This window comes from Lathyrus oleraceus, chromosome 7 (assembly GCF_024323335.1).
Source record: "Lathyrus oleraceus cultivar Zhongwan6 chromosome 7, CAAS_Psat_ZW6_1.0, whole genome shotgun sequence".
Taxonomy (NCBI): domain Eukaryota; kingdom Viridiplantae; phylum Streptophyta; class Magnoliopsida; order Fabales; family Fabaceae; genus Lathyrus; species Lathyrus oleraceus.
This window is the reverse complement of record NC_066585.1, coordinates 232,809,371-232,833,565: the sequence shown is the minus strand read 5'-3', so window position 1 is coordinate 232,833,565 and position 24,195 is coordinate 232,809,371. Positions and strand designations below refer to the sequence as shown.

Sequence of the window (24,195 nt, the reverse complement as noted above, 5' to 3'; positions counted from 1 at the left end):
CTTGTTATCTTCCAACTTGATCATTTTCCCCAAACCAGTAGTTGCATCATGATCAATGGCCAACTTCGCATCATTATAGGAGACAAATGAAGAAAGTCCTTTCCTAGAAGGCTCAGCAATAGACAAGGCTTGGAACGGTGCCCCAACCTCATCCTCAGCATCAATATAGGAGAAGGAAGATAAATGGCTGACCAAGAGAGCCTTCTCTCCCCCTATCACCACCAACTTTTTGTTCTTCACGAACTTCAACTTTTGGTGCAGGGTGGATGTCACGGCGCCTGCCTCGTGAATCCATGGTCTACCGAGCAAACAGCTGTATGATGGATGAATATCCATGACCTGGAAAGTGATCTGGAAATCACTGTTGGTGTAAGCCCTAGAGGCCAATACTTTTGGTACTTGTACCGAATTACTTATTAATAATAACAGGCTTTTTCTTTATTATGTTTGTTTAATAAAGTCCCTAGAATAGCTAGTCCGTTTAATGTATCAAGTGTGACTTAATCATGAGATCAAATTAAACATAAGGACACTATTCTTAAAGTATCTGTAGTCGAGCTTTATTGTGAAGTGGGATAACATTAAAGCATTAAGACTATTATGTATATAGACTGATGATCACATCTCATGGATCATGGATAAGGAGTTATCAAGTCTTAAACATAGGTATGAATATTAAGAGTAATATTTATACTGGATTGACCCGCTATGAGAATACTGTATAGAATGTTATGCAAAGTGTCATAAGTTATTCTCATAGTGATAATGGTGTATACCACCCTTCGGCCTGAAACCACTATGGACCCTAGATGTAGAGTCGAGTGCCTTATTGTTGATCAAACGTTGTCCGTAATTGGATGACCATAAAGACAGTTGATGGGTACTCCACGAAGCATGCTATGGGACATGAGTGACCTAGATGGAGTTTGCCCATCCTGCGTAACAGGATAAATGTCTATGGGCCCAATATTGAACTGGACAAGGATGAAACGGTCTATGCCTTGTGTTCAATATAGACATAAGGGCAAAAGGGTAATTGTACACATAAGTATTATCACATAAGGATTTGTCAGATCACATGATATTTTCGTGTCTTGGGTAGCAGTGATGTGTTGCTAGATACCGCTCACTGTTTATTATGTTAAATACGTGATTTAATATAATTGTCAATGCCACGAAAACCTACAGGGTCACACACAAAAGGACGGATTGATGAGAGATAGAGTAACTAAGGAATACTGTAATGTACGGTGCACTTAAGTGAATTGTAGAACATTGTAAGGTACGGTGTACTTAAGTAGAATACGAAATATGGTAAGGTACTACGCGCTTAAGTGATATTGGCATATTATAAAATATGGGCCACATACACTTGAGTGGGCTTTTTAGCTTGCAGCCCACACAAGTGGTTCTATAAATAGAACCCTTGTGTAGAAGCATAAGTGTAGTTGCAATTTTGTTTCTCTCTCTCTCACTCAAAGCCTTCATTCATACCAGCTAGCACTGAGATTGAAGGAATCCGTTCGTGTGGACTGAGTAGAGGCGTTGTCATCGTTCAACGTTCGTGATTGCTCCATAGATCTGCATCAAAGGATACAATCGCCACAAGAGGTAACAATTCTATCACTGATCATGCCCATTCGTAAGGATCACTAAAGGAGAAATTTTAAATTCCGCTGCATTTTGGATCGCCATTCTCCTTCAATCACTAAGTCCAATCTTGATTGGGAGTTCTAATTCGCCAATCACAGTTTTACGCGATCCATCAAACGCCTTCACTACCACTCCACTCTGCCTCATGGGAGGCCCCTGATATGAAAGTTTAGCAAGAGTGGACTTTGGCAATACATTGAGTGATGATCTCGTGTCCACCAACATATTGGACATGGCATCATCTTTACAGTTCATGGAGATATGTAAAGCCAAATTGTGGTCTTTTCCCTCCTCGGGAAGATCATCATCACAGAAGCTCAAATTGTTGCAGGCAGTTATATTTGCAACAATGCTATCAAACTGCTCAATTGTGACATCGTGATCCACGTATGCCATGTCTAACACCCTTTGCAATGCTTCGCGGTGTGGCTCTGAATTCATCAACAAAGATAAGACAGATATCTTTGATGGAGTTTGTAGCAACTGATCCACAATATTATACTCACTCCTCTTGATGAGCCTCAGCATCTCATCACCATCCTCTCTCAAAATGCCAAATTGGCCAAATAGGATAGGAGTATTATTGGTTTTCACAACAACAGGGTCAACACCCTTCACAACAGGAATAGAATTATTTGAAGAAGAAGTTCCCACGGGACTGGCAGGATTAACAACAGCTCTCTTCACAACGTCTTCGTGGGATTTTGGCTGAGCCGAGAGAACACGACCACTACGGGTCACTCCACTAACATCAAAAATGCTCACGGTGGAGGTTGAGGGCAACGACACCTCTTTTCCATCTTCCAACATGACTGCATTATATCGGTATGGGACCACTTTGTCTGATACATACGGGACAGGACCCGCTGGCTTAATCACAAGAGTTGGCGATACTTTCTTCTTGCTGCCATCGTACTTGATAACAACAGGATCGGGAATTTTTAACACAGGAGTGATAACATCGACTTCATCCTCATTACGATTCTGAAGTATCTCAATCATCCCTTGATCTAGCATCTCTTGGATGTCCTTTCTCACTTTACGGCATCCTCTTTCATTGATAGTGCACACCTGGCACCTATCATGATCATGCTCATAATGGATGTGTTCACACAACAGCTTATGCATCTCTACTAAGGACTGCCTTATGTCATTCACATAAAGGACTTTGTATTTGCCAGGGCATCCCTGAACCATATTAACAGCTTCTTTCCCATGCTCGGGAAATGGGTTCTTCTTCACATTTGGGCCTACGTCCTCAAAGAATAGTATCCCACTCCTCACAAGGTCTTGCACCTTGATCTTCAAAGGAAAACAATTCTCCACGTCATGTCCGGGAGCACCGGAATGATACACACAGTGAAGTTTGGGCTTATACCACCACTGAGGATTGGCTGATACAGTAGGAGGATCACGAGGAGTTATCAGTTTCCTATCGATCAAGGAAGGATAAAGTTCAGCATACGTCATCGAAATTGGGTCAAAAGTCACCCTTATCCTTTCATAGTTGTTGGTGCTGGTGTTGTTATTGTTGTGAGGCTGGTAAGCCTGTTGTGGTTGATGATGTTGTTGTTGTGGTTGTTGAGCTTCTCTAAAAGCAGGTGCTATGTGAGCCACCTGGTGTTGGTTGACAGTTGGACGGACTTCTCTCCTCTTCACAGAAGGCCTTCTCTGAACATGGGAAGACACAACATGAGTCTCCCATTCCTTCTTCCTAGCAAACCCTCCATACTTCTTTGCTGAGGAACCATCATCACGAGATAAACGTCCTTCATGGACCCCTTCTTCTAGCCTCATCCCCATATTCACAATTTCGGTGAAGTCCGAGGGAGCACTAGCAATCATGCGCTCGTAATAGAAAGAGCTCAAAGTCTTTAGGAAGATCTTTGTCATCTCCATCTCCTCTAAGGGTGGCACCATCTGAGCTGCCAGTTCTCGCCACCTCTGGGCGTATTCCTTGAAGGTCTCCTTATCCTTTTGGGACATTGCCCTCAACTGGTCCCTGTCTGGAGCCATGTCCACATTATATTTATACTACTTTACAAACGCCTCTCCAAGATCGTTGAAGGTGTGGATGCTTGCACTCTCTAGCCCCACATACCACTGGAGCGCAGCATCTGTCAGGCTATCCTGAAAGTAGTGAATTAGCAGTTGATCGTTGTCGGTTTGAGATCTTGCGAGCATACATCACAAGATGGCTGAGTGGACATGTATTTCCCTTGTACTTCTCAAAGTCAGGCACTTCGAGTTTAATTGAGATTTTAACATTGGGCACCAAGCACAACTCAGCAGCACTCTTCCCAAATAGGTCCTTACCTCTCAAAGTCTTCAATTCCTTGCGCAGCTCAAGGAATTGATCTTTCATCTCATCCATTTTCTCATATACGTTTGGGCCCTCAGATGGCTCGGAATGATAAATGGTGTCTTCTACACGTGGGAGAGTGTGTACAACGGGAGGTGGCACAGACAGGACCAGGCTAGATACCGTCATAGAAGCAAGAGTGGGAGCGAAGCCCTCTGGTATGAAGTTGGATGGCATTCCCCAAGGGAATCCGGCTGGCATAGTAGGAGCGAAGCGGGCGGTGGCAGCAGGAACTGTAGAGGTAGCCACCTCAGAAATAACTGTCCTCGCCGGAGGAGTTGCAGGAGTTGGAAAAGCTTGACTTTGCGCAGCAAGGACTGACTCCATCATGGCAGTCAGCCTAGCAATCTCTTCCTTCAAGTCTCTGTTCTCTTGCTCGAGATGTTCCATTATCTTCGGATGATTTGGTCTGGTGTTATACCGGTGCATCAGCTTGTCTTCAAAATAAATGAAGAGCAAAGAGTTAGACCATTGATCAAGAGCTCGGAACAAAACCTGCTTATGCGTATGATGCATGCAATGCTTGTGCTCATGATTTGTTTTTTATTAGAGAAACTTTATAGAGATATATTTGCAAACATTTGGAAAATATTGAACTTTTAAGACATATATGGAATACTCATAGCAATAATATTTGGAAACTTTTTACACCAAAGAAGTAGTACAATACAAGAGAAAAGGAGAATAAACATCCTATGGAGCCCTAGAAGCAATCGTCCAAAGCCTTCGAGATCGGAAGATAAGTTGCACGAAGCCTTTTCACCTCTCTCTCATAAGTTGCTTCCATATCGGCCTTCTCCTTGGCAAGTTGATCATACTTCCTCTTCCAAAACCTAGATGAGTGAGGAAGGAGAGAAGTAACCACATCATCAGGCTCATCAATGACCTGATGCTCTAGAAATTCTATCATTGCATCCTTATCCTTGAGCTGTTGAAGAAGCTCCTCACGCTCGTGAACCCAGGCACGCGAACGGTCTTCATCTCTCAACTCCTCTACTCCTTGATTAGGGAGGGTTGAAGGCCCAACCATGATCATAGAGGTAGGTCTTGGATACTCGTAAGGCATGCGGTACTCAAGAGCTCTCCTCCTTACCCAAGCGGTGTAAGGTTCCAAAGCAACACAATTCTTCGGACCAAGCTCATTCCTCCCTTTCCTATGAACCTTGCGTCAGGCGCGGACCATCCTATCCTTCAAGTTTTGGGGATCTTTACCCTCTTGAAAGAATAAGCCTTCTAATGAAATATTGTTAGGTTTATCCTTTAAGGGGAACCCAAGCTGACGGCGAGCCAAAGCAGGATTATAGTTAATTCCACCACATGTACCAAGAAGAGGTACATTGGAGAATTCACCACAAGAGTCAATAATTTGAACGCCATCATAAACACGATTATACCAAGAGATATCATCATTAGTAAGAGACATAAGTCTCGTGGACCACCGTAGACATCCCTTGTTCTCCTTGAAGGCAAGCGTCTGAGGCAAGTGCGAAATAAACCACTTGTACAACAGAGGCAGACAGCATACAATGGAACCGCCACCTTTTGCATTCCTCATATGCAAAGAGAAATAAGTGTCACCCAACAGAGTCGGAACGGGATTAAGAGAAGAGAAAATCCTAATAGCGTTCACATCCACGAAGTTGTCGATGTTGGGAAATAACACTAGCCCATAGATGAGGAGTACAAATATGGCTTCAAAAGCTTCCTTACTCATGGCCTTCCCAAACAAGGTAGCTTTGGTAATCAGAAAATCAGATGGGAGACCTTGAATTCCACCTTTGGTAGTCATATGGGCAACAATACCAGATACGTCCAAATGAAGCATGCCAGCAATCTCTTGAGAAGAAGGAATCTTCTCTAAACCATTGAACGACAACTGATTAAGAATAGGTATACTCACATGATAAGCATATTCCTCAAGTGTAGGCAAAAGCTAGAAATCCGGAAAAGTGAAGCACCGATACAGAGGATCGTAGAACTACACCAACACACTCATCAGACCCTCATCCACCTTAGTAGAAAGAATAGATAGAAGCTTCCCATGACGAGCTTTGAACTCCAAAGGCTCTAATACATAAGATGTCAAACTCCTTAACTCTTTCAAGTCGGGTTGTCTGAAATTTGTACTTCTTCGTATTCCTTCTTTGCTTATCCATGTCTGAAAATTTGCAAATAGACCTCTTAAGTTCCTTGAAAAATCTTTATTGTTGATGGCATGAATGCGAATGAATGCATGAATGCATGGATGCAACAAACACACTCAAGGATCAAGCAAGTCACACCATACAAAGGTCATGGGATGGCTCAAGTCATCCTCAATATCAACCATCCATTTTGGTGGATTATGGTTTACACCTTATCAACACCCAAGTACCATTGATATTGAGGATATACGAGAACGGATCAACCGCGAATCAAGGGTTTGTTGTGAGTCACGAGCATGGAGTCTTGGTTAAGAACCACCCAATGGGAGTGTACTAGGTTAAACCTGACAATCATGTTCTAAAAGGTTCCCATAGTCATCATCTCATCTTTCGGATATTATCAGATAAAACGACTACTCGTCCTCCAAAAATATTCTCAAGAGGGACTCTTATAAGTGTAGTATCGCGTAACAATCGCCTCAAGTCTTACACTTGAACGACCTTTGCACTACGTCCTAAAATAGGCCAAGATGGGCTAGGTATCTAAGGTCCTTGGCTTCTAAGGTTTATATTGACTAAACCAAAAGTAAACATACAATTCGAGTCGCCACCGCACTTTTATTTGTCCAAAGGAAAGGCTAAAAAGCGAACAAAAGCCAAGGTAAGAAGTTTTTCAAATCAAAAACTAATAAAAATGTCAGAGATCTAGGTAAGGGGGTTGGTTATGAAATGGGAAGGTTTTACGCACCCAAAATATCCTTAGTACTCTAAGGGAACCCTTTTGCAAATATGTGTTGTAGGTTGGTATTTGTGAAAAGATTTGTACAAAAGATTGGGGGATGAGAAGAGAATAGATTATATTTACAAATTTTGTTGTTGGAATGAATGAACCCATTGCCTACGTACCATCACAAAGGAGATTCAAAACCTCGTAGTTCGGGGTAAAAATCTCAAAGATTGGTGAATTGGTTTTAATCAAAAGCCTTAAGGTATTTTGTTATCAAAGGGAGAAAACTCAACCTAAACCAACAATCCACCATGTGAGGAAGGATTCAACATGCTAGTGAGGGGTTAACCCTATAATAAGCATGGAAGACTTATAATCCAATCACTAAGAATGAGGTGAGATTTACATCAACTACTATGATAACTCAAACCTATGACTAATGTTTTTGAAAGGTTTTAACAAGGTGGCCATTGGAACCACAAACACAACTTGAAGTGAGTTATATTTACAAGTTAGGTTTATTTACAAAATGAAGTCAAAGTTGGATTAAGATTTATTCACAATGAGTATTGATGAAAATGATTTTTAAAAGTCAAAGGCTTAAGGCCTAGATTTCTAATTTGAAACAAGGTCAAAGTTTAGAAAATAATTTTGGCTTGGTTAGAGTGGGGAAAAGAAGAGAAGGGCTAGTCCTGAAGCATACAAAGATAAGAGAGGAAAGATAAACCCTTGGATTTCTTTTTCTTGAAATCATAGAGATGATTCAAGATGCTCCTTTCCTTTGGACTTAGCACATAATCAAGCAATCAAACAATTTGTATTCAAGCTCCTAGGATCTCCATTTGGCTTGTCTCTTAACTTGGATACTCATGACAATGGTCCTCTTTTCATAATCTCAAGGTGGGATCCCTATCACATAAAAGCAAACATCAAAAAGTTCACAACACAATAAGGGGAATGGACAAAGAATAAGTTTGGATGAGAAGTCCTTTGAGATCAACTTTGGATTTTAACATTCTAAAGGCATGAGGCCTAGTTGCTCTTCAACATTTTAGCATTCTAAAGGCATGAGGCCTAGTTGCTCTTGAACTCCTTTAAGCATAGGTAGGTCCTAATTCTAAGTCCTTTCTCCTTTTGCATTAGGTTCACACAAAGCAAACACAAAACAAACACAAGATAACAATATATTTATATACAATAATGAACTCAAATGAGCAAAAGGAAAATGGCATAAACATAAAATATGTGGTCAAGTGAGCAAAATGAAAAGCAATATGAATAAATGAGCAAGAAATAAATGGCATTAAAAGTAAATGGCAAGAAATTAAATGCTCAAATTAAAGTTAGTAATTAGTGGAGGTTATGTTAGCTTGTCATAAGACAATGTAGCGCTATGTTTAGCAATCGTAAGTGGACTAATATAGTAGTCACACCTATCTGAGGCCGGTCAATAAAAATATAGGCAAAGAACACAAGTTAGAGATCATGACTAGTAAGCCAAGCTCCACAAACTTGTCATGCCAAAACAAAAGGGGAAGGGCCTTGTATTGTCTTTAGGTTATTTGCTTGACCAAGAAGCAACCTATCTTGGACACAAAACAACTCACTTGATCATGGATCAAGTTGAGTTTGGTTTGGATCAAAGAAGGTTAAACCTCTCATTTGTCAAGACCAACCATAAGAACTTAACTCATTGGCCATTGATGGAAAGAATGAGATGAAGATGAAAGGGAATGGAAAAGAAGACAAGTATCAAATCCAATTGATCAAATGTGAATCAAGTCATCATCAATCAATGCCAAACAGAAAAAAAATGAAGATTACAAGTCAACAAGTCAACAATATTTTTTTGGTATTTTTTTGAATTAAAATAAAAGGCAAATAAAAAAATAATCAAATAAGGTCAAACCTCAAATTCAATTCAAATCAACTTCAACAAATCCAATTAAATTCTCATAGGTCTAACATAATCAAACAAGCTTTAACTAATTTTCTCAACAATTTTGGAAATCATAAAGTAATTAAAAACAATTAAAAACAATTAAAAATAGCATAAAATGGATTAAAATCTCAAATAAATCTCAAATTAAATAAGAAATTGATGAGACTATTTTTCATTGACTTATCATGATCCATAGATGCTATGAAAATATTTTTGAATTTTTCAAAAGTCTAAAAGTATTTTAAAATGAATTAAAACTATTAAAAACCAAATAATTCGCAAAAAATATTAAATGAAGTCACAAAAATATTTAAAAATCAAAATATGAAACTAGATTTTTCAAAAAAAAATTTGGAATTGGTCTCATATTTTTCTGACTTCAAATAATTTTTTAATGAATTTTTGAAAATCAATTGAATTAATTCAAAATAAAAGAAAATGAATTAAATGGAAAAAACCACAGCCGCATGATGCACCTCATTAATTGATGTGGCATCAATGGACAATCCAGATGTGAGGGCGCAGCGTGTACATTAGTCAAGCGTGCGGCAACATGAATTAAATTAAGTAAACACAATGGAGGATCCAAATTAGAACGTGGAAACATGATCCAAAGGCCATGAAGGTGTACACGTGGTGATGGTGGTGGAAATCACCATCTTCTCCGGTGAACCAACAACCTCCGGCGACCAGTTGCAGAGAAAAAAAACTTAACAAAAATGGAAAGTAAGGACATGAAATTGAAGCTCGTGTGATGGAGATCAACATTATATCCATGGATCTTCCTCACTCTTCCTATAGTGAGAGAAATGTGAAGTGGAAGATCATGGTGTTCAAACTGAAAGTGCACGAAATGAAAAATTGAAACCACTATTGGCTTGCCTCAAGTGTGAGGACTTCAGAAAACAACATAAACAAGAGAATACTACATTGAATTGCAAGTTCTAGATCCAAAAAGTTTGAAGGTATACCTCTGAATTGAATCTCTTTAGGCCACGAAACCTTCAAGATCTTGGCTCCTCTTTGCTCTAGGGATGCAGTGGAGATGAAAGGTTAAGGAACTAAGCTTTGAAGATCAACTAATGATGTTGAATTTCAAGCTCGAAAGTGAGAAAAAATTCTGAAAAAATTCCTTTGGTGTGGCTATGGTTTCAATGCTGCAGCGTTTCAGATCTCCAAAAGGTTGATGAATGAATGAGAAGGAGTGTTTATTTATAGCTGAAATTGGTTGTGCATCATGCTTCCCTCGTGTGCATGGCATTTGAAATTGGATATGCATGGGCCTGTACAGGCGCATGTGAGGCCCAATGATGGCTGCAAAATCATGTTGAGTTCAAATGGAATGGATTTGGACGTGCAATTTGGAGGGAACTGGCTTGCATACACAAATTTTATAATGAAAGACCAAAATGCACCTAAATGAAGAGCTCTTCGAAACTCACCAATGGTAAGTCCAAAAAAGTAATGTGAGTAATGGTTGGAAAGCCCTTGAAATAAGGAACAAAAGTCATGTTGGGCAAAAATTCATTTGGCATTTGGAAATTAATGAAAACTGGCTGTGAAAATTTAGGTACAAAACATGTTTAAGTCACCTTTGAAAATTTTCACCAAAAGCAAGCCTATTCAAACCCCTCTGCTTTCATAATGTAAGCTTCAAATGGAAAAACCTCCAACATCAAATTTGTATATATTTTCAATATGATCAATTTACACTCAAATTTTGCATCATTTGAATTTTTTATGACAAAGTTACGGGCATTTGAAGTTGGGTACTTTTTCAAATTCAATGGATTAGGTCCAATGTAACCTATAATGTCTTGCATTATTACATGTATTTATTTTAGGATTATGAAATTTTGTCCAACATAACATTTTGATTAGACATCTCAATATTTCCAATTAATTTGGTCTCACCTCAAAATCATAAAAATTAAGGAATTTATGCCCTTGGTAAGTTGACCCAAAATTAGGGTTTCAGTCAAAATGACCTATAATGTTTTGAAATTAATGATGACCTTCCAAGTTTTAAATGGATTTTTGATGAACATGAAAGTTGTTTACATGTTTCTTAAGATCATTTTCTCTCTTTGGGTCATCTTCATTTGACAAACACATCAAAAGTTATATCTCAGTGATTCTCAGTTTAGTCAGATGACTTGACTGGTCAACTTCTCAAGGCCAAACTTCCAATCTTGATGAATGAATGATTTAGGATCCTAAAATAGGCTCATATATGCATAAAATAATGAATGAAAGAAATTCCCTTGATTAAATTTTATCATAGGTTGAGGTTGCTTCATGGGCAAGGCACGGCCAAAGCACAGTTGAATTAGGGTTTCCTTGGGAAACAATCCTCAAGCCCTTTGGGTTATCTTGATCAAATTGGCAAATTGAGATACTTGGGAGACATATATGATGATTAGAAACTTTGTGGACCATTGTCATGCTTTTTCTCATCTTCATCTAGCCATTTCATTGAGCTTAGGAGCCTCCTAAGAGCATTGGAGCACATGATCACTTGAGCTTCAAAATAAAAAAGAGTTAGTGACATATTTTTGTGCTCTTGGTTAGTAATCAAAATAAGAAAATAAATAATATACAAGACAAGCATGCTTGGTGGTCTCAAACCACTTACGCAAGTCCCAACCCTAGGGTTAAGGAGCCAAACATGCTATGATCTTTGAGGCAATGCACTTGTGCAATGATATGATGCCATGAGGGATCTTAGGGTCAAAATTAGGGTCTTACAGTAACCCCTATTTAAGGTCGTTCTAGCCAGAGATATGAAGGTTAAAATCTTTGTCTCGACGAGATAGAATGAGCTTAAATAATAACAAAGAGAGGAATTTTGGTCCCTAAGAGACCTCATGATGCAAATGTATGCATGCAAAAATAAAATCTTTATGGTGAATAATTGCCACGAAGGAAACGAAAATCAGAAGAAACTGAAGGTCCATAGGAGTAACACACTCGCTAGGGAGACAGAGACTCTGGGGGGAAATAAGGTGAAAATGCGTGAGCAGGTCACGACTTGAAAACTTGTTGGGAGACACGAAGGGATTCCACGAAAATAAATTGATGGAAAGACTCGAGTTGACGCAAAGATGCGTGTATTGGGGAATATGCCAATACAGCAAAACTATCCATAAAGGACACATCGGACAAAAATCCGGGCTCAGACGAGGAATTCCACAAAGGACTCAGCCGAGGAAGGAAAGACGAGACATTACCGGTTACTGGGTAATAAACTCGAAGAGAGACATGTTGTTAAAACACCGGTTACTGGGTGAGAGAACAACACGCTCAGGGAGAAAGAATATCTAAGACCGGTATAAGGGTGAGAGATATCAATCATCCGAAGCATCTGAGGAGGACCCAAAAGGCACATCTCGACTCAGGAAAATCTGACTCCACAGGGGACAAAAAGTCATAATAGGGAGCAGAAGGAAGGAACACCAGGGATACCGGTTATATTGGAGAAATATTGGCTCAAAATGGAAATAATTTATGTGTCAAATTAATGGTCGAATCGATTAGCTAATCGATTATTATGGACCAGAAAGGCAGGTTTTGATATAGATTTCGTTATCAATCATTTTAATACTATCATTGTCGATTATGAACTCGACAAGACATCATAGAATTGATTATCCATATAATCTAATATATTAGACAGGTTCAAAAAGTTGTCCTAATCAAGCAGACATTCTCCTAATCAACAGGCTAGGCCTTGAAAATATTTTTAGGTGATATTGTTAAGTAAAGAGAGACCTTAAAAGTTGTGTGTGTATGTGTATGTATGTGGGGGGTGTCTGTGTGTGTATGTATTTGTGTTTATGTCTGTGTGTCGTATGTGTTTGTGTGTGTTAGCGGGTGGATGGATGGATGGATGTGTGTGTATGGTGTATGTGTGTGTGTGTGCCTATGTATGTATGTGTGTGCATGTGTATGTTATGGAGTGTGTATGGGTGTTTGTGTGTGGGTGGGTAGGTGGTTTGTTCATACGTGCATGCGTTGGTGGATGCATGTGTATGTGTGTGTGTGCGTGGGTGTATGTACATGTATGCATACATGTGGGTGGGTGTATGCATGCGTGTGTGTGGTGTGTGGTGTATGGTGTGTGTGTGTGTGTATGTGTGTGTGTGTGTGTGTTTGTGTATGTGCGTGCGTGTGTGTGTGTGTATATGTATGTGTGTGTATGTGTGTGTGTGTGTGTGTGTGTGTGTCTGTCTGTCTATGGGTGTGTGTGTGTGTGTGTGCATGCGTCCATGCATGTACATGCGTGTGTGTGCATCAATACATGTGGGTGCGGGCGGGAGAGTGAGCGTGCTTGCATGCATGTGAACATGTGTGCATGTGTGTGGGTAGATGCATGCGTGCGTGAGTGTGTGGGTATTTGTGCGCATGTGTGTATGCACTTGTATGCCTGTGTGTGTGTGTGTGTGTATGCATGTGTGTGGTTGTGTGCGTGTGTGGGTGTGCACGTGTGCGTGCGTGCATGGGTGTGCTTGTGTGTGTCTGCGTGCGACTTAGGAATTTTTCTCCTACTTTTATAAAACTCTAGTCACTCAGACATACACGATGATCAGTGCATTTTGGTGTACCTGCTTCTACTATTATACTTAAAGAACTTTGTAGTTTATTCTATTATTTTTACTATTTTAGTATGTTTTTATATTTAAATTTATTTTTAGCTTTATTTTATTTTCGTACTTTATTTGCAGCTTAAATAGTTATTTGATACCTTATCGCTGTGTAGGCAATAACTTGATCTTCAAGAATCGGATTGATGCATTCTGATATGCGTTGAAAAGCTAAGAGAAAGAGTTACAAGTTTCTTGCTAAAGTCAAAAGCTGATTCGGAGTTAAGGAGGGCCGAATAATTCGTTGAAGTTCCAGACTTAACTAAAATAGTTAGTTTTGGCCAGTTTTGTAATTTTCTGATCGATTTCCATAAGGGCCCAAATTTTCCTTTTGTTATATTAGGTTTTTCGTTACTACAGGAATCCTATTCTGAATTTTCACGATACAATATTGCTTTGTACGAACCTATGAAGAACTAATCACTTTTGTTGATCTGGTATATTCAGGTTCCGATACTTGAGATTAATATAACTTTGCAATTTAATTTCTATTCCTTTCAATTCTGCTATATGTTTATCGTTTGATTAATCTGATTTATTCCCTAATTTTGATTGTGTGTTACCGTATGCTTAATATGTTAATTTGCTTTATTCCTAACCGATTGCTTAATTCGACAAATAGGAAACATAATTCTTATAATTTCATTCGCGCTTGTGGATTGATATTATGATCGAACATGGATAGAGTCCGCTTAGGGCATTAAAGTTATAATAATCGATAATAGGTAGGAACCGAATCAGTAGATCAGCTTATTTTTATAATCACTTTTCATAATCATTTTTTTATAATCACTTATTCTGAATCAAATATAACCCCCCCCCCCCCCAAAAAAAATCAATTTCAGGAGGTTAATAATAATCCAAGAGTCTTTGCGATACAATACTTGAGGGTCGCTTTCCTAATTACAGTTTTATTTACTCGTTTTTTACTCGTGTGCGGCAGTGGATCACACGACCATGCAAGTTTTCTCTTTCACGACTTTGAAGCTTTACAGTTCTTTTGTTAGATGTACCGCTCATATATGCAGTTTACTATAACCTTGAATCTCCTACTTGATGTGGCATGAGATATGTTTAAGTTAAATCACTGTCACCAAAAGATTGGAAAATAATTATCACCAACTTCAATATTCATTAGCGTTATCGTCATCAAAATATTTAGAAGGTTGTTCAACAGCATCATCAGCTACATACGTATACTTATAAGCATATAAATTAGCACATGCTTAGAAATACACCATGCCTGGAGTTTATAATTCAAGCTATAATAATTTAAAATATTTGTTTTGATAGGTGTCGCATCTCGAAAAATACGATCCCTCGTGATGGTCGCGGAAAAAATTAGTTCGAACAGAGTCGCCACTGAACTTTATTTATCCCAATGAAGGAATAGGAAAATATAAATAAAACCTTTAGAAAATAGAATAGAGAATAATGGTTGTTGCAACCATATTCAGGTTCGGGAGTCGATTACGCAAGGGGAAGGTATTAGCACCCCTCACGTCCGTTGTACTCAACGGGAACCTTTTAGTTTTAATTTGCGATTTGAATGTTAACTTATGTTGTTTGTTTTCTTCAAGTGATAAAAATATTGAAAAGAGATGGATGATAACCTCAGAAGGGTGAAAAGGTTTTTTTTTATTATTGTGCTCGCCAAGATCTCGCAATCTCGTGCCCACGTATCCTTATGGTGCAATAAGTAAATCAGAGCATTCATAGTTCGGGGAACTACGACTGGTTGGTGTCTTTTACCGAACAGCTGTTTAGATCGCATTCTAAAGGCTAAACGTTGGCTTGTCTACTCTTGGCAGAGGCTTAAGCACCAGTTTGTTGTGTGCATTATAAAGGATTAAATAGTGTTCTTTCTGAAAAGAGTTTTAGTCACACGGAGGTGACAAGTTGAGTTAATGTGTTTGATGTTTTTTTTGATCGGTTTCAATCGCACGGGGGCGAGAAAGATAGATTTGATGTGTTGAGATATTTTTGTTGGATGACGATTACTCAGATAGTCGAGTAAGAAAACTCGCATCCTAATAATTGGGAAAAGGAATAGAAGACTCTAGACCATTTTCTTTTTCATCCTTAATTATAAAAAGGGTTTAATGATGATTAAGGTGTTTTGAATGGATGACGAATACTCGGATAGTCGAGTAAGATAACTCGTATCCTAATAATCGGGAAAGGGAATAGAAGACTCTAGACCCTTTTCTTTTTCACCTGAGTGATTATGAAAATAGGTTTATGTAGGGTTGATGTATTTTAGCATAAACGACAAGTACTTGATTGGCTGAGTAAGACAACTCATATCCAAGCATTTGAGGAGAGGAATCAAAGGCTCAAGACCATCTCCCTTTTCGTATAGTTTATTATGAAAATGATTTGATTAATTTATTAATTTTTGGAAAAATGGCAAGTGTTCGACTAGCGGAGTAAGAGAACTCGTATTCAAACAATTGAGGAGAGAAGTTGAATGCTCAAAGTCATCTCCCTTTTCACTTAGCTTATTATAAGAGTGTTTTAATTTAACCGGGTTTAGAACACTACAAGAATAACTTTGTGCAGCCACGTGATTTAGTGACGTGAAATGCACGTGGCAAAAAATGCCAATTACGACGTGAATTTCACGTGGCTAAAGGTAAAATATAATAAAAAAATGGAATGACAACTTTTCAGGTTGGGGGGAAATGAAAATAATTAAAATTTGGTAGTGACATGCAGATCACGTCGCTATTTTGAATTTAAAATTCAAATAATGTTTTGTGAAATGTAATTCACGTCGCAACTAGTGACGTGCTGATCACGTGGGTACATGTGGTGTAATTTAATTTCCGAAATGACAATCACGTCGCAAATAGCGACGTGACAAGCATGTGGGTACAGATGACCGTTGAATGGTTTGTGGCGTGTAAATCACGTCGCAAATAGCGACGTGACAAGCATGTGGGTACAGATGACCGTTGAATGGTTTGTGGCGTGTAAATCACGTCGCAAATAGCGACGTGTTTACCACGTGGGAACCTTTCCTTTACCTTCCCTCTTCTCTCCCTCTTCCCTTCACCGTTTCATTCTTCTTCTTCTTCGTTTCCTCTTCCCTTCCACCTGCAGACCCATTTTCCCCTTCAACCCATTTCTCTCCTTCAAGCTTCAGATCCATTGTGAAATTGGAAATTTAAAGGTAAATACTTTTATTATTTCAACTTAAACCCATTTCTGTTTAATATATATGAATTTTATTTTAATTATTGTATTTTTTTTTAAGAAATAGCTAAGAGTGAATTATTCATTCAAGAATTTGGAGCAAACAGATTCAAAGTCTTCATCCAGGTATATTCAAAATTGTGAAATTTAATTTTTTTTTTAATTATTTTCAGATTAGTTAAATGTATTGAGTTTGGACTGGATTATGTGTTGTACTTATTATGTATTAAAACCGAATTTGTTTGGACTGGATTTTGTTTTTGTGCACATTATGTATTAAAATAGAATTTGTTTAGAAATTTAATGTATTATATATTTAGAATTTGTTTAGAATTTGTTTATAAAACATATACCCTAATGTATTATTAAAACAGAATTTGTTTAGAATTTGTTTAGAAATATAATATATAATAGTTTTAAAAAAACAGAATATTTAATGTATTATATATTTAATGTATTATACAAAAAAAACAGAATATTTTATGTATTAAATTTTTATAGTTTAGAAATAGATTTTATATAATATACTATTAATACCAATACTATCCTCTCTATTAATACCCTATTTATAAAATCATTTTTAATTATTTCTAGAGAAATTATAAATTTCAAAAGAAAATCATGTCAAGCTTGGAAATATTAAAACTTTGATATTACTTTGTTTAGAAACTATTTAATGCCTTTATATATGTGCACATTATATTTTTTAGAAATATAATATATAATTTTTTTTAAACAAAATATTAAAACAGAATAATATTTATAAAAAAAAACGAAATATTTTGTTTATTAGAAAAAGTAATATGAATCATGTCTAAAAATAGAAGTTGTATTATTATTTAGATAATATGGTTAGTTTAAAAAATATAATAGATTAGTGTTTTGAGTAAAAATTGATAAGTGTGTATATATATTATTTAGATAACTAAATAAATAGAAGTTGTATTATTAATATTATGTTTAAAATAATGTATAAAAAAACAAAACATTAATTTCATATATATTAGGGTATATGTCTAAAATGTTTTTTTTTTAAATAACACATATTAGGGTATATGTTTTATAAATATATGTTTAGTTTAAACAATAAAGTATATAATAGTTATATTATATATTTATTAATAGTATAATATATTTTTTTTAAATTGTACGTAATAATTAGTTGGATGTACGATAGAACGATTTTTAAATTGGACGATAGAGGAATATCACTTTTGAAATTAAAATAGTAACGATTTTGTAAATGTGCAGTATGGAATATTTTCATTACTATCGTAGTTGGATGTACGATAGAACGTATCCAGGAAGACGTGGACTTAAACCGAACTTTGAGGAAGGAGTTAAAGGGTTTATCACATGGGCTTTCGCTCAAGAATGTTGTCTAAGCGAAGGAGGAGTAAGATGTCCTTGTCTAAAATGTGAATGTAGACCTATAATTAGTGACCCGGAGGAAGTAGAACGTCATTTGAAGAGAAGGGGTTTCATTAAAAATTACTGGGTTTGGACATATAATGGAGAACAGTTGCCGAGTAATGTACAAAGGACTACGACTACACATGCTTCTAGCAGTCGATCACATATGGAACACCGGGAAGAATTTAGTTTGATCAGTGACATGGTTGGCGATGCTTTTGGGGTTAACGTGACCTATGATGAACCTCAAGACTTCGATCAGGAAGAGTTGCCGAATGAGGAAGCTCAAAAATTTTATCAATTGTTGCAAGAAATGAATACGCCGTTGTTTGAAGGGTCGTCAGACTCAAAATTATCGATGTGTGTGAGATTATTGGCCGCCAAGTCCAATTGGAATGTTCCTGACCAGTGTTTGGAATTCTTTGCAAAAATGATGTTGGACGCAACTCCTACGAAAGACAACCTTCCCACAAGTTTTTATGATGCAAAGAGGTTGGTGTCGAAATTGGGTTTAGAGGTAAGAAAGATTGACTGTTGCACTAATGGTTGCATGTTGTTTTACGATAATGAGTTTGGTACTAATGATGGATCGTTGGAGGAATGTAAGTTTTGTAAGAGTCCGAGATACAAAGTTCGCAGTAAAGCCATTAACCGTAAGCAAAAACATGTGGCAGTGAAGTCCATGTTTTATCTGCCGATCATACCAAGGTTAAAAAGAATGTTTGCTTCAATGCATAGTGCAAGTCAAATGACATGGCATCATACAAACCAAACAAGTTCGGGCACAATGCGACATCCATCTGATGGTGCGGCATGGAAGCACTTCGATATGATACATCCTGATTTTGCAGCAGAACCTAGAAATGTCAGACTTGGACTATGCTCTGATGGTTTTACTCCATATGTCCAAGCGTCTGGAAGTGGATATTCTTGTTGGCCAGTTATTGTTACCCCTTACAACCTCCCTCCTGAGATGTGCATGACAAAACCATACATGTTTTTGACTTGCCTCATTCCAGGTCCAAAGAGTCCAAAAGCTGGAATAGATGTGTATTTACAACCTTTAATTGATGATTTGAAGAGGTTATGGATTGGAGAATGGACTTATGATATATCTTGCAAACAAAACTTTACTATGCGAGCAGCCTTGATGTGGACTATAAACGACTTTCCCGCATATGGCATGTTGTCCGGTTGGGGGACACATGGAAAAATGGGATGCCCGCATTGCATGGAACACTCTCATGCGTTCACGTTGGAAAAAGGGGGGAAAAGTTCGTGGTTTGACTGTCACCGCAGATTCCTACCGAAAGATCATGTCTTTCGAATAAATAAGAATGACTTCAAAAAAGGCATAAGAGTAACAGACTTGCCTCCCCCTCGTTTCTCACCCGGTGAAGTATGGAACCGAGTTAGTGAACTGCCAAAATTCACAGATTATGGTAAAGCTTGCAGAATTGAAGGATATGGGGATACACATAACTGGACAAAAAGAAGTATTTTTTGGGATCTCCCGTATTGGAAAGATAATTTGTTGCGACATAATCTTGATGTTATGCATATTGAGAAGAATTTTTTTGATAACGTGTTTAACACAGTGATGGATGTTCAAGGTAAAACAAAGGATAATGAGAAGGCTAGAAAGGACATAGAGATTTTGTGTAATCGAAAGGAGTTGGAGTTGAAGGTTAAACCGAATGGGAAGTTACTAAAACCCAAGGCTAATTACAGTCTAACTTCCGAAGAAGCTAAAGCGATTTGTCGATGGTTAAACGAATTGAGAATGCCTGATGGTTATGCGTCAAATTTAGCAAGGTGTGCTGACTCTAGCACCGGAAAGTTGCATGGAATGAAAAGCCATGATTGCCATGTTTTCATGGAACGATTGCTTCCAATTGCGTTCTCTTCACTACCTAAACATGTGCTTAATCCACTCACTGAAATTAGTCAATTTTTTAGAGATATCTGTGCATCAAAATTAAGAGTGGATGACATCGTTAAGTTGGACAAAAATATTCCAGTTATTCTCTGTAAGTTGGAACAAGTGTTTCCGCCTGGTTTTTTTGACTCTATGGAACATCTACCTGTGCATCTTGCATATGAATCTTATCTTGGAGGCCCTGTTCAATATAGGTGGATGTATCCGTTTGAAAGATTCATGGGTGATTCGAAGAGATCCGTGAAAAATAAAGCTAAAGTTGAAGGATCTATATGTGCACATTATTTGCATCGGGAAACATCACATTTTTGCAGTCATTATTTCAATCACTTGATGTTAACTCCAAGAATCATAAGGAATGAATTTAACATTAATGAAAAAAGTAAATTTACCTTATCAGTCTTCGGTATTCCCGGTCGTCCATCTGGTAAGAAGAATGTACATTGGCTGACTCAAAAAGAATTGCTAGCAGCACATGTTCATGTCTTGATTAACTGCGTTGAAGTTAAACCATATCTTGAGTAAGTATACCCACCTATTTACTCCTCAGTCGGCCGTATGTCCTCCCCCACAGAGTCAGGTAGAGCCCATGTCTACGACCTCTCAACATTTTATGCCACTGCAGTCATCTATGGGGTATCCTCCCCCACAGACTCAGGTAGATCCCATGACCATGGGTTCACAGCCTTTTCTCTCGCTACTATCATCCCATGGTTATCCTATGGCCCAACTTGGGAACCCATCCTTTATTAGCCCATCTGGGAACCCATCATTTATTAGCCCATCTGGGAACCCATCCTTTATTAGCCCATCTGGGACTTCATCATACCATCAGACTGGGGGATCTAGTTTTCCTCATCCCTCACAGGTACCCCCACCCTTCATGCAGTCTGGGATCTTTCCAGATCCCACACAGGTACCTCTGTCGTCCCAGCATCCCACAAACACACCATCATCATCCACGCTTTCGAGGTCCCACACCCCACCTACCACACACATGCCCTCATCATCCACGCATCATGGGGGATCTCGCACCCCACACCCACCACGTGCCACAGATATACCCGTGCCTGAGGAGCAGGAGGAGCAGGATGACCAGGAGCAGCAGGATGACCATGTTTTAGAGCAACCAACTGCAAATCCCACAGAGTATGAGATGATTGATGGCAGATATTTTATTGAGCCATGTGGAAAATCGTAAGTATCTAATTTATAAATTTTATTTAGTATACATGTTTCCATGTTTCCATGTTTATAATTAACACTTATTCAAATTGTTGTTTAGTTTCTCTCCGAGTAGGCCAGCTGCACAGTGTGTAAAACATGTGATTCAACAAATGTATAAAAAAGCTTGGAAGTCATTCAAAGAACTTTCCAAGGATGAGAAAGATGAATGGTTTGATAAATTTAAGGTAAAATAAATTTTATTGTTGTTATTTTAATTAGTTATTTTATTGTAATATATTATCTAACACTTATCTAACAATTTTTTTGAATGTCATACAACATTGTAGGAAAAGTGTACGTGGAATGTAATGGATGAATATATGATTAGAAAAAATTATCGGGGAAGAACATCTGTCCGACTTTCTGACATGCTTAGGCGTGTCAGACTTGATTGGGAAGAACGAAATATTCGTCCCAACTGGATAGGCAAGGAAGTATTTGACGAACTTCTTGCCTATTGGGCTACCGATAATTTTAAAGCTAAATCTCAAAAAGCAAAAGACATGAGAGCATCCGAAAGGGGGGGTTGCCTTAATGCTACAGGAAGTATAAGCATTGGAGAACATGCAAAACGGATGGTAAAAATTATAACTACGGTTTAAAATTATATTTTGATTTATTATGTGTTTAATTAAATTTATTTATATTAATCAGACTAAGGCACAAGGAAGACCCCCCCGACTTAATGAGTTGTTTGTGAAGACCCGTACAAAAAAATCGGGGGATTTGGTTGATGATCGGTCGAGAAGAACTATAGTAAGTTGTTTCTATTTTATTTTTTTTTGTTAAAATTCTATCAATTTTGTGGCGTGAATTTCACGTGGTAATAATGTTTGTGGCATGAATTTCATGTGGCAACAATATATGTGGGATTCTTTTCATGTCACAACTGTATCTAATTATTTTATTTGTTGTATGTGTAGGAGGAGTATCAAAGATTGCTCACACAATTTCTAGTTGAAAATCCTCAATATACACCTGTTGGTTCTAATCCGCTTGATCCACGCGTGGATATGTATATTTGGAGCTTAGTCACTGGAGGGAAGGGACGTAATGGGTGTTTTTTTGGTGTTGGTCCTTTGGCTGGCAACTACAGAACCGGAGATAGAACTTTATTTGATAGAGTTGCAAGTGGGGAAGGAACGTCCCGTCCAACACAATTGACACCTGAAATGATGGAAACGGTGAGGCAACTGGCTCTAACAGAGGCTAGACGAGAGACGGCGGAGCGTGAGGCGGCGTTAAAGGCCGAATTAGAGGAAATGAAAAAAAGACAACACGATATGGAGGAGCAAATGAGACAATTTATGCAGTCCATGAGTAGAAATCAAAATCAAAGAACAACTGAAGACGATGAAGATGACGACGAATTTGATGTGTAATATTTATTTAGTTTTAAATATTAATTTTTGTATAAATAATTACTTTGCTATTTTTATAATACATTTTCATATGTGTAATTTTAATTTAAAAATATTTCACTTAATTATTAATTATTCTATATTTTATTATTTATTAATTATTTTATCTTTTATTAATAATATAATTTAATAATAACAATATATTTTATCTTTTATTTTAATTTTGTTTTTAAGTTGTGAAGTGTAAATCACGTGGGTAATTTGCCACGTGATTTTCATGTGGCAACATACCATCCATTTTCAAATGTTGTGACGTGATATTCATGTGGCAAAGTTGTGTCATGAATATCACGTGGCAAAGTTTAAGCGCAGAAGGAAGTTAATTCACAATGTTGCGACGTGATTTGCCTTTGGCAAATTAGCGACGTGTTTATCACGTCACAAAAAGTTGCCACACGCGTTCCAGCGACGTGAATCAACACGTCGCTATTTTTGACTAGTGAAGTGATTTTCACCTTTGCCACGTGATAATCATGTGGCAGGGGGGAGTTTTTCTTGTAGTGGAAGTTTGTAAAGAAATGACGAGTGTCTAACTGACCGAGTAAGAAAACTCGTATTCAAACAATCGAGGGGAGGAGTTAAAGGCTTAAAACCATCCCCCTTTTCATTTCATTATTATGAGAATAAATTGATTTGATTAAGCTTAAATGGATAGAAATGACAACTATTTGACTAACCAAGTAAGAGAACTCGTATTCAAATAATCGAGGGGAGGAGTTAAAGGCTTAAAACCATCCCCCTTTTCATTTCATTATTATGAGAATAAATTCATTTGATTAAGCTTAAACGGCTAGAAATGACAACTATTTGACTAACCGAGTAAGAGAACTCGTATTCAAATAATTGAGGGGAGGAGTTGAAAACTCAAAACCATCCCCATTTTCATTTCCAAATGACATGGTATTTAATTGTGATTAGGTATTTTAATTTAATTTTAATAAAAATACTCGATGTGGGATCAAGGTTTGAATTTGTGTTTGTGAATAAATTGTATTATTACTTAGTGAATCAATCATCTAATCGATTAATTAATAACCGAATAGGTCTCATTGTAAGAAAGCTCAAGAGTAAGCTATGTGAGGTTGATGGCGATGCGTGAAGCTATCGACTTACAAAGGTATTTGAAAATGGGCTCGATTGTTAAATCGAGAATTGTGTAATTTATTTCTGGTTTGGATTGGCTTTGGATCGATGGTATTAAAATAGTTTGTCATGATTGTAACACACCACACGCATGAAATCAAGCACTTATACAAATGACTAAACAAATACCAACATAAATAAATCTCAAAAATCCCAAAAAGAATGGAGTAATTATTTAATTTAAATAATTAATAGTGATAATAATAACAATTGTTAGTCAAATAATAGTGAATTATATAATTGATTTTAGACATTAATAATAATTATAATAGATATAAATAAAAACTCTTCTTAAAATTAATAAAGTAAATAAATATGGGCTAAACAAGATAAGGAGAAAAAACAAAAACAAATGGGCCTGAAGATTCCCATGGGCCCATTAG

General features: G+C 37.4%; 3 protein-coding genes across 3 annotated transcripts; all 3 read left to right on the top strand.

The window, feature by feature from the left end:
- Positions 1-17,921: 17,921 nt before the first annotated feature.
- LOC127103122 (uncharacterized) lies at positions 17,922-20,546 on the top strand. Its single transcript, XM_051040409.1, has one exon. The coding sequence runs from the start codon at positions 17,922-17,924 to the stop codon at positions 20,544-20,546; it is 2,625 nt and encodes an 874-aa protein (XP_050896366.1).
- Positions 20,547-20,694: 148 nt separating this feature from the next.
- Positions 20,695-21,222, top strand: LOC127103121 (uncharacterized). The gene has a single exon (XM_051040408.1). The coding sequence runs from the start codon at positions 20,695-20,697 to the stop codon at positions 21,220-21,222; it is 528 nt and encodes a 175-aa protein (XP_050896365.1).
- LOC127103120 (uncharacterized) lies at positions 21,209-22,630 on the top strand. Its single transcript, XM_051040407.1, has 4 exons — positions 21,209-21,433; positions 21,536-21,826; positions 21,903-22,004; positions 22,172-22,630. Exons 1-4 carry the CDS (start codon positions 21,359-21,361, stop codon positions 22,628-22,630), a joined length of 927 nt encoding a protein of 308 aa, XP_050896364.1. The 5' UTR covers positions 21,209-21,358.
- The last annotated feature ends 1,565 nt before the right edge of the window (positions 22,631-24,195 follow it).

Excerpts from the sequence above, each read along its gene's own strand:
- LOC127103122 (XM_051040409.1), top strand. The coding sequence starts at position 17,922 with ATGGAATATTTTCATTACTATCGTAGTTGGATGTACGATAGAACGTAT.
- LOC127103121 (XM_051040408.1), top strand. The coding sequence starts at position 20,695 with ATGGGTTCACAGCCTTTTCTCTCGCTACTATCATCCCATGGTTATCCT.
- LOC127103120 (XM_051040407.1), top strand. The coding sequence starts at position 21,359 with ATGTATAAAAAAGCTTGGAAGTCATTCAAAGAACTTTCCAAGGATGAG. Across the intron at positions 21,827-21,902 it reads GAGAACATGCAAAACGGATG|ACTAAGGCACAAGGAAGACC; the intron begins GTAAAAATTATA and ends TATATTAATCAG. Across the intron at positions 22,005-22,171 it reads ATCGGTCGAGAAGAACTATA|GAGGAGTATCAAAGATTGCT; the intron begins GTAAGTTGTTTC and ends TTGTATGTGTAG.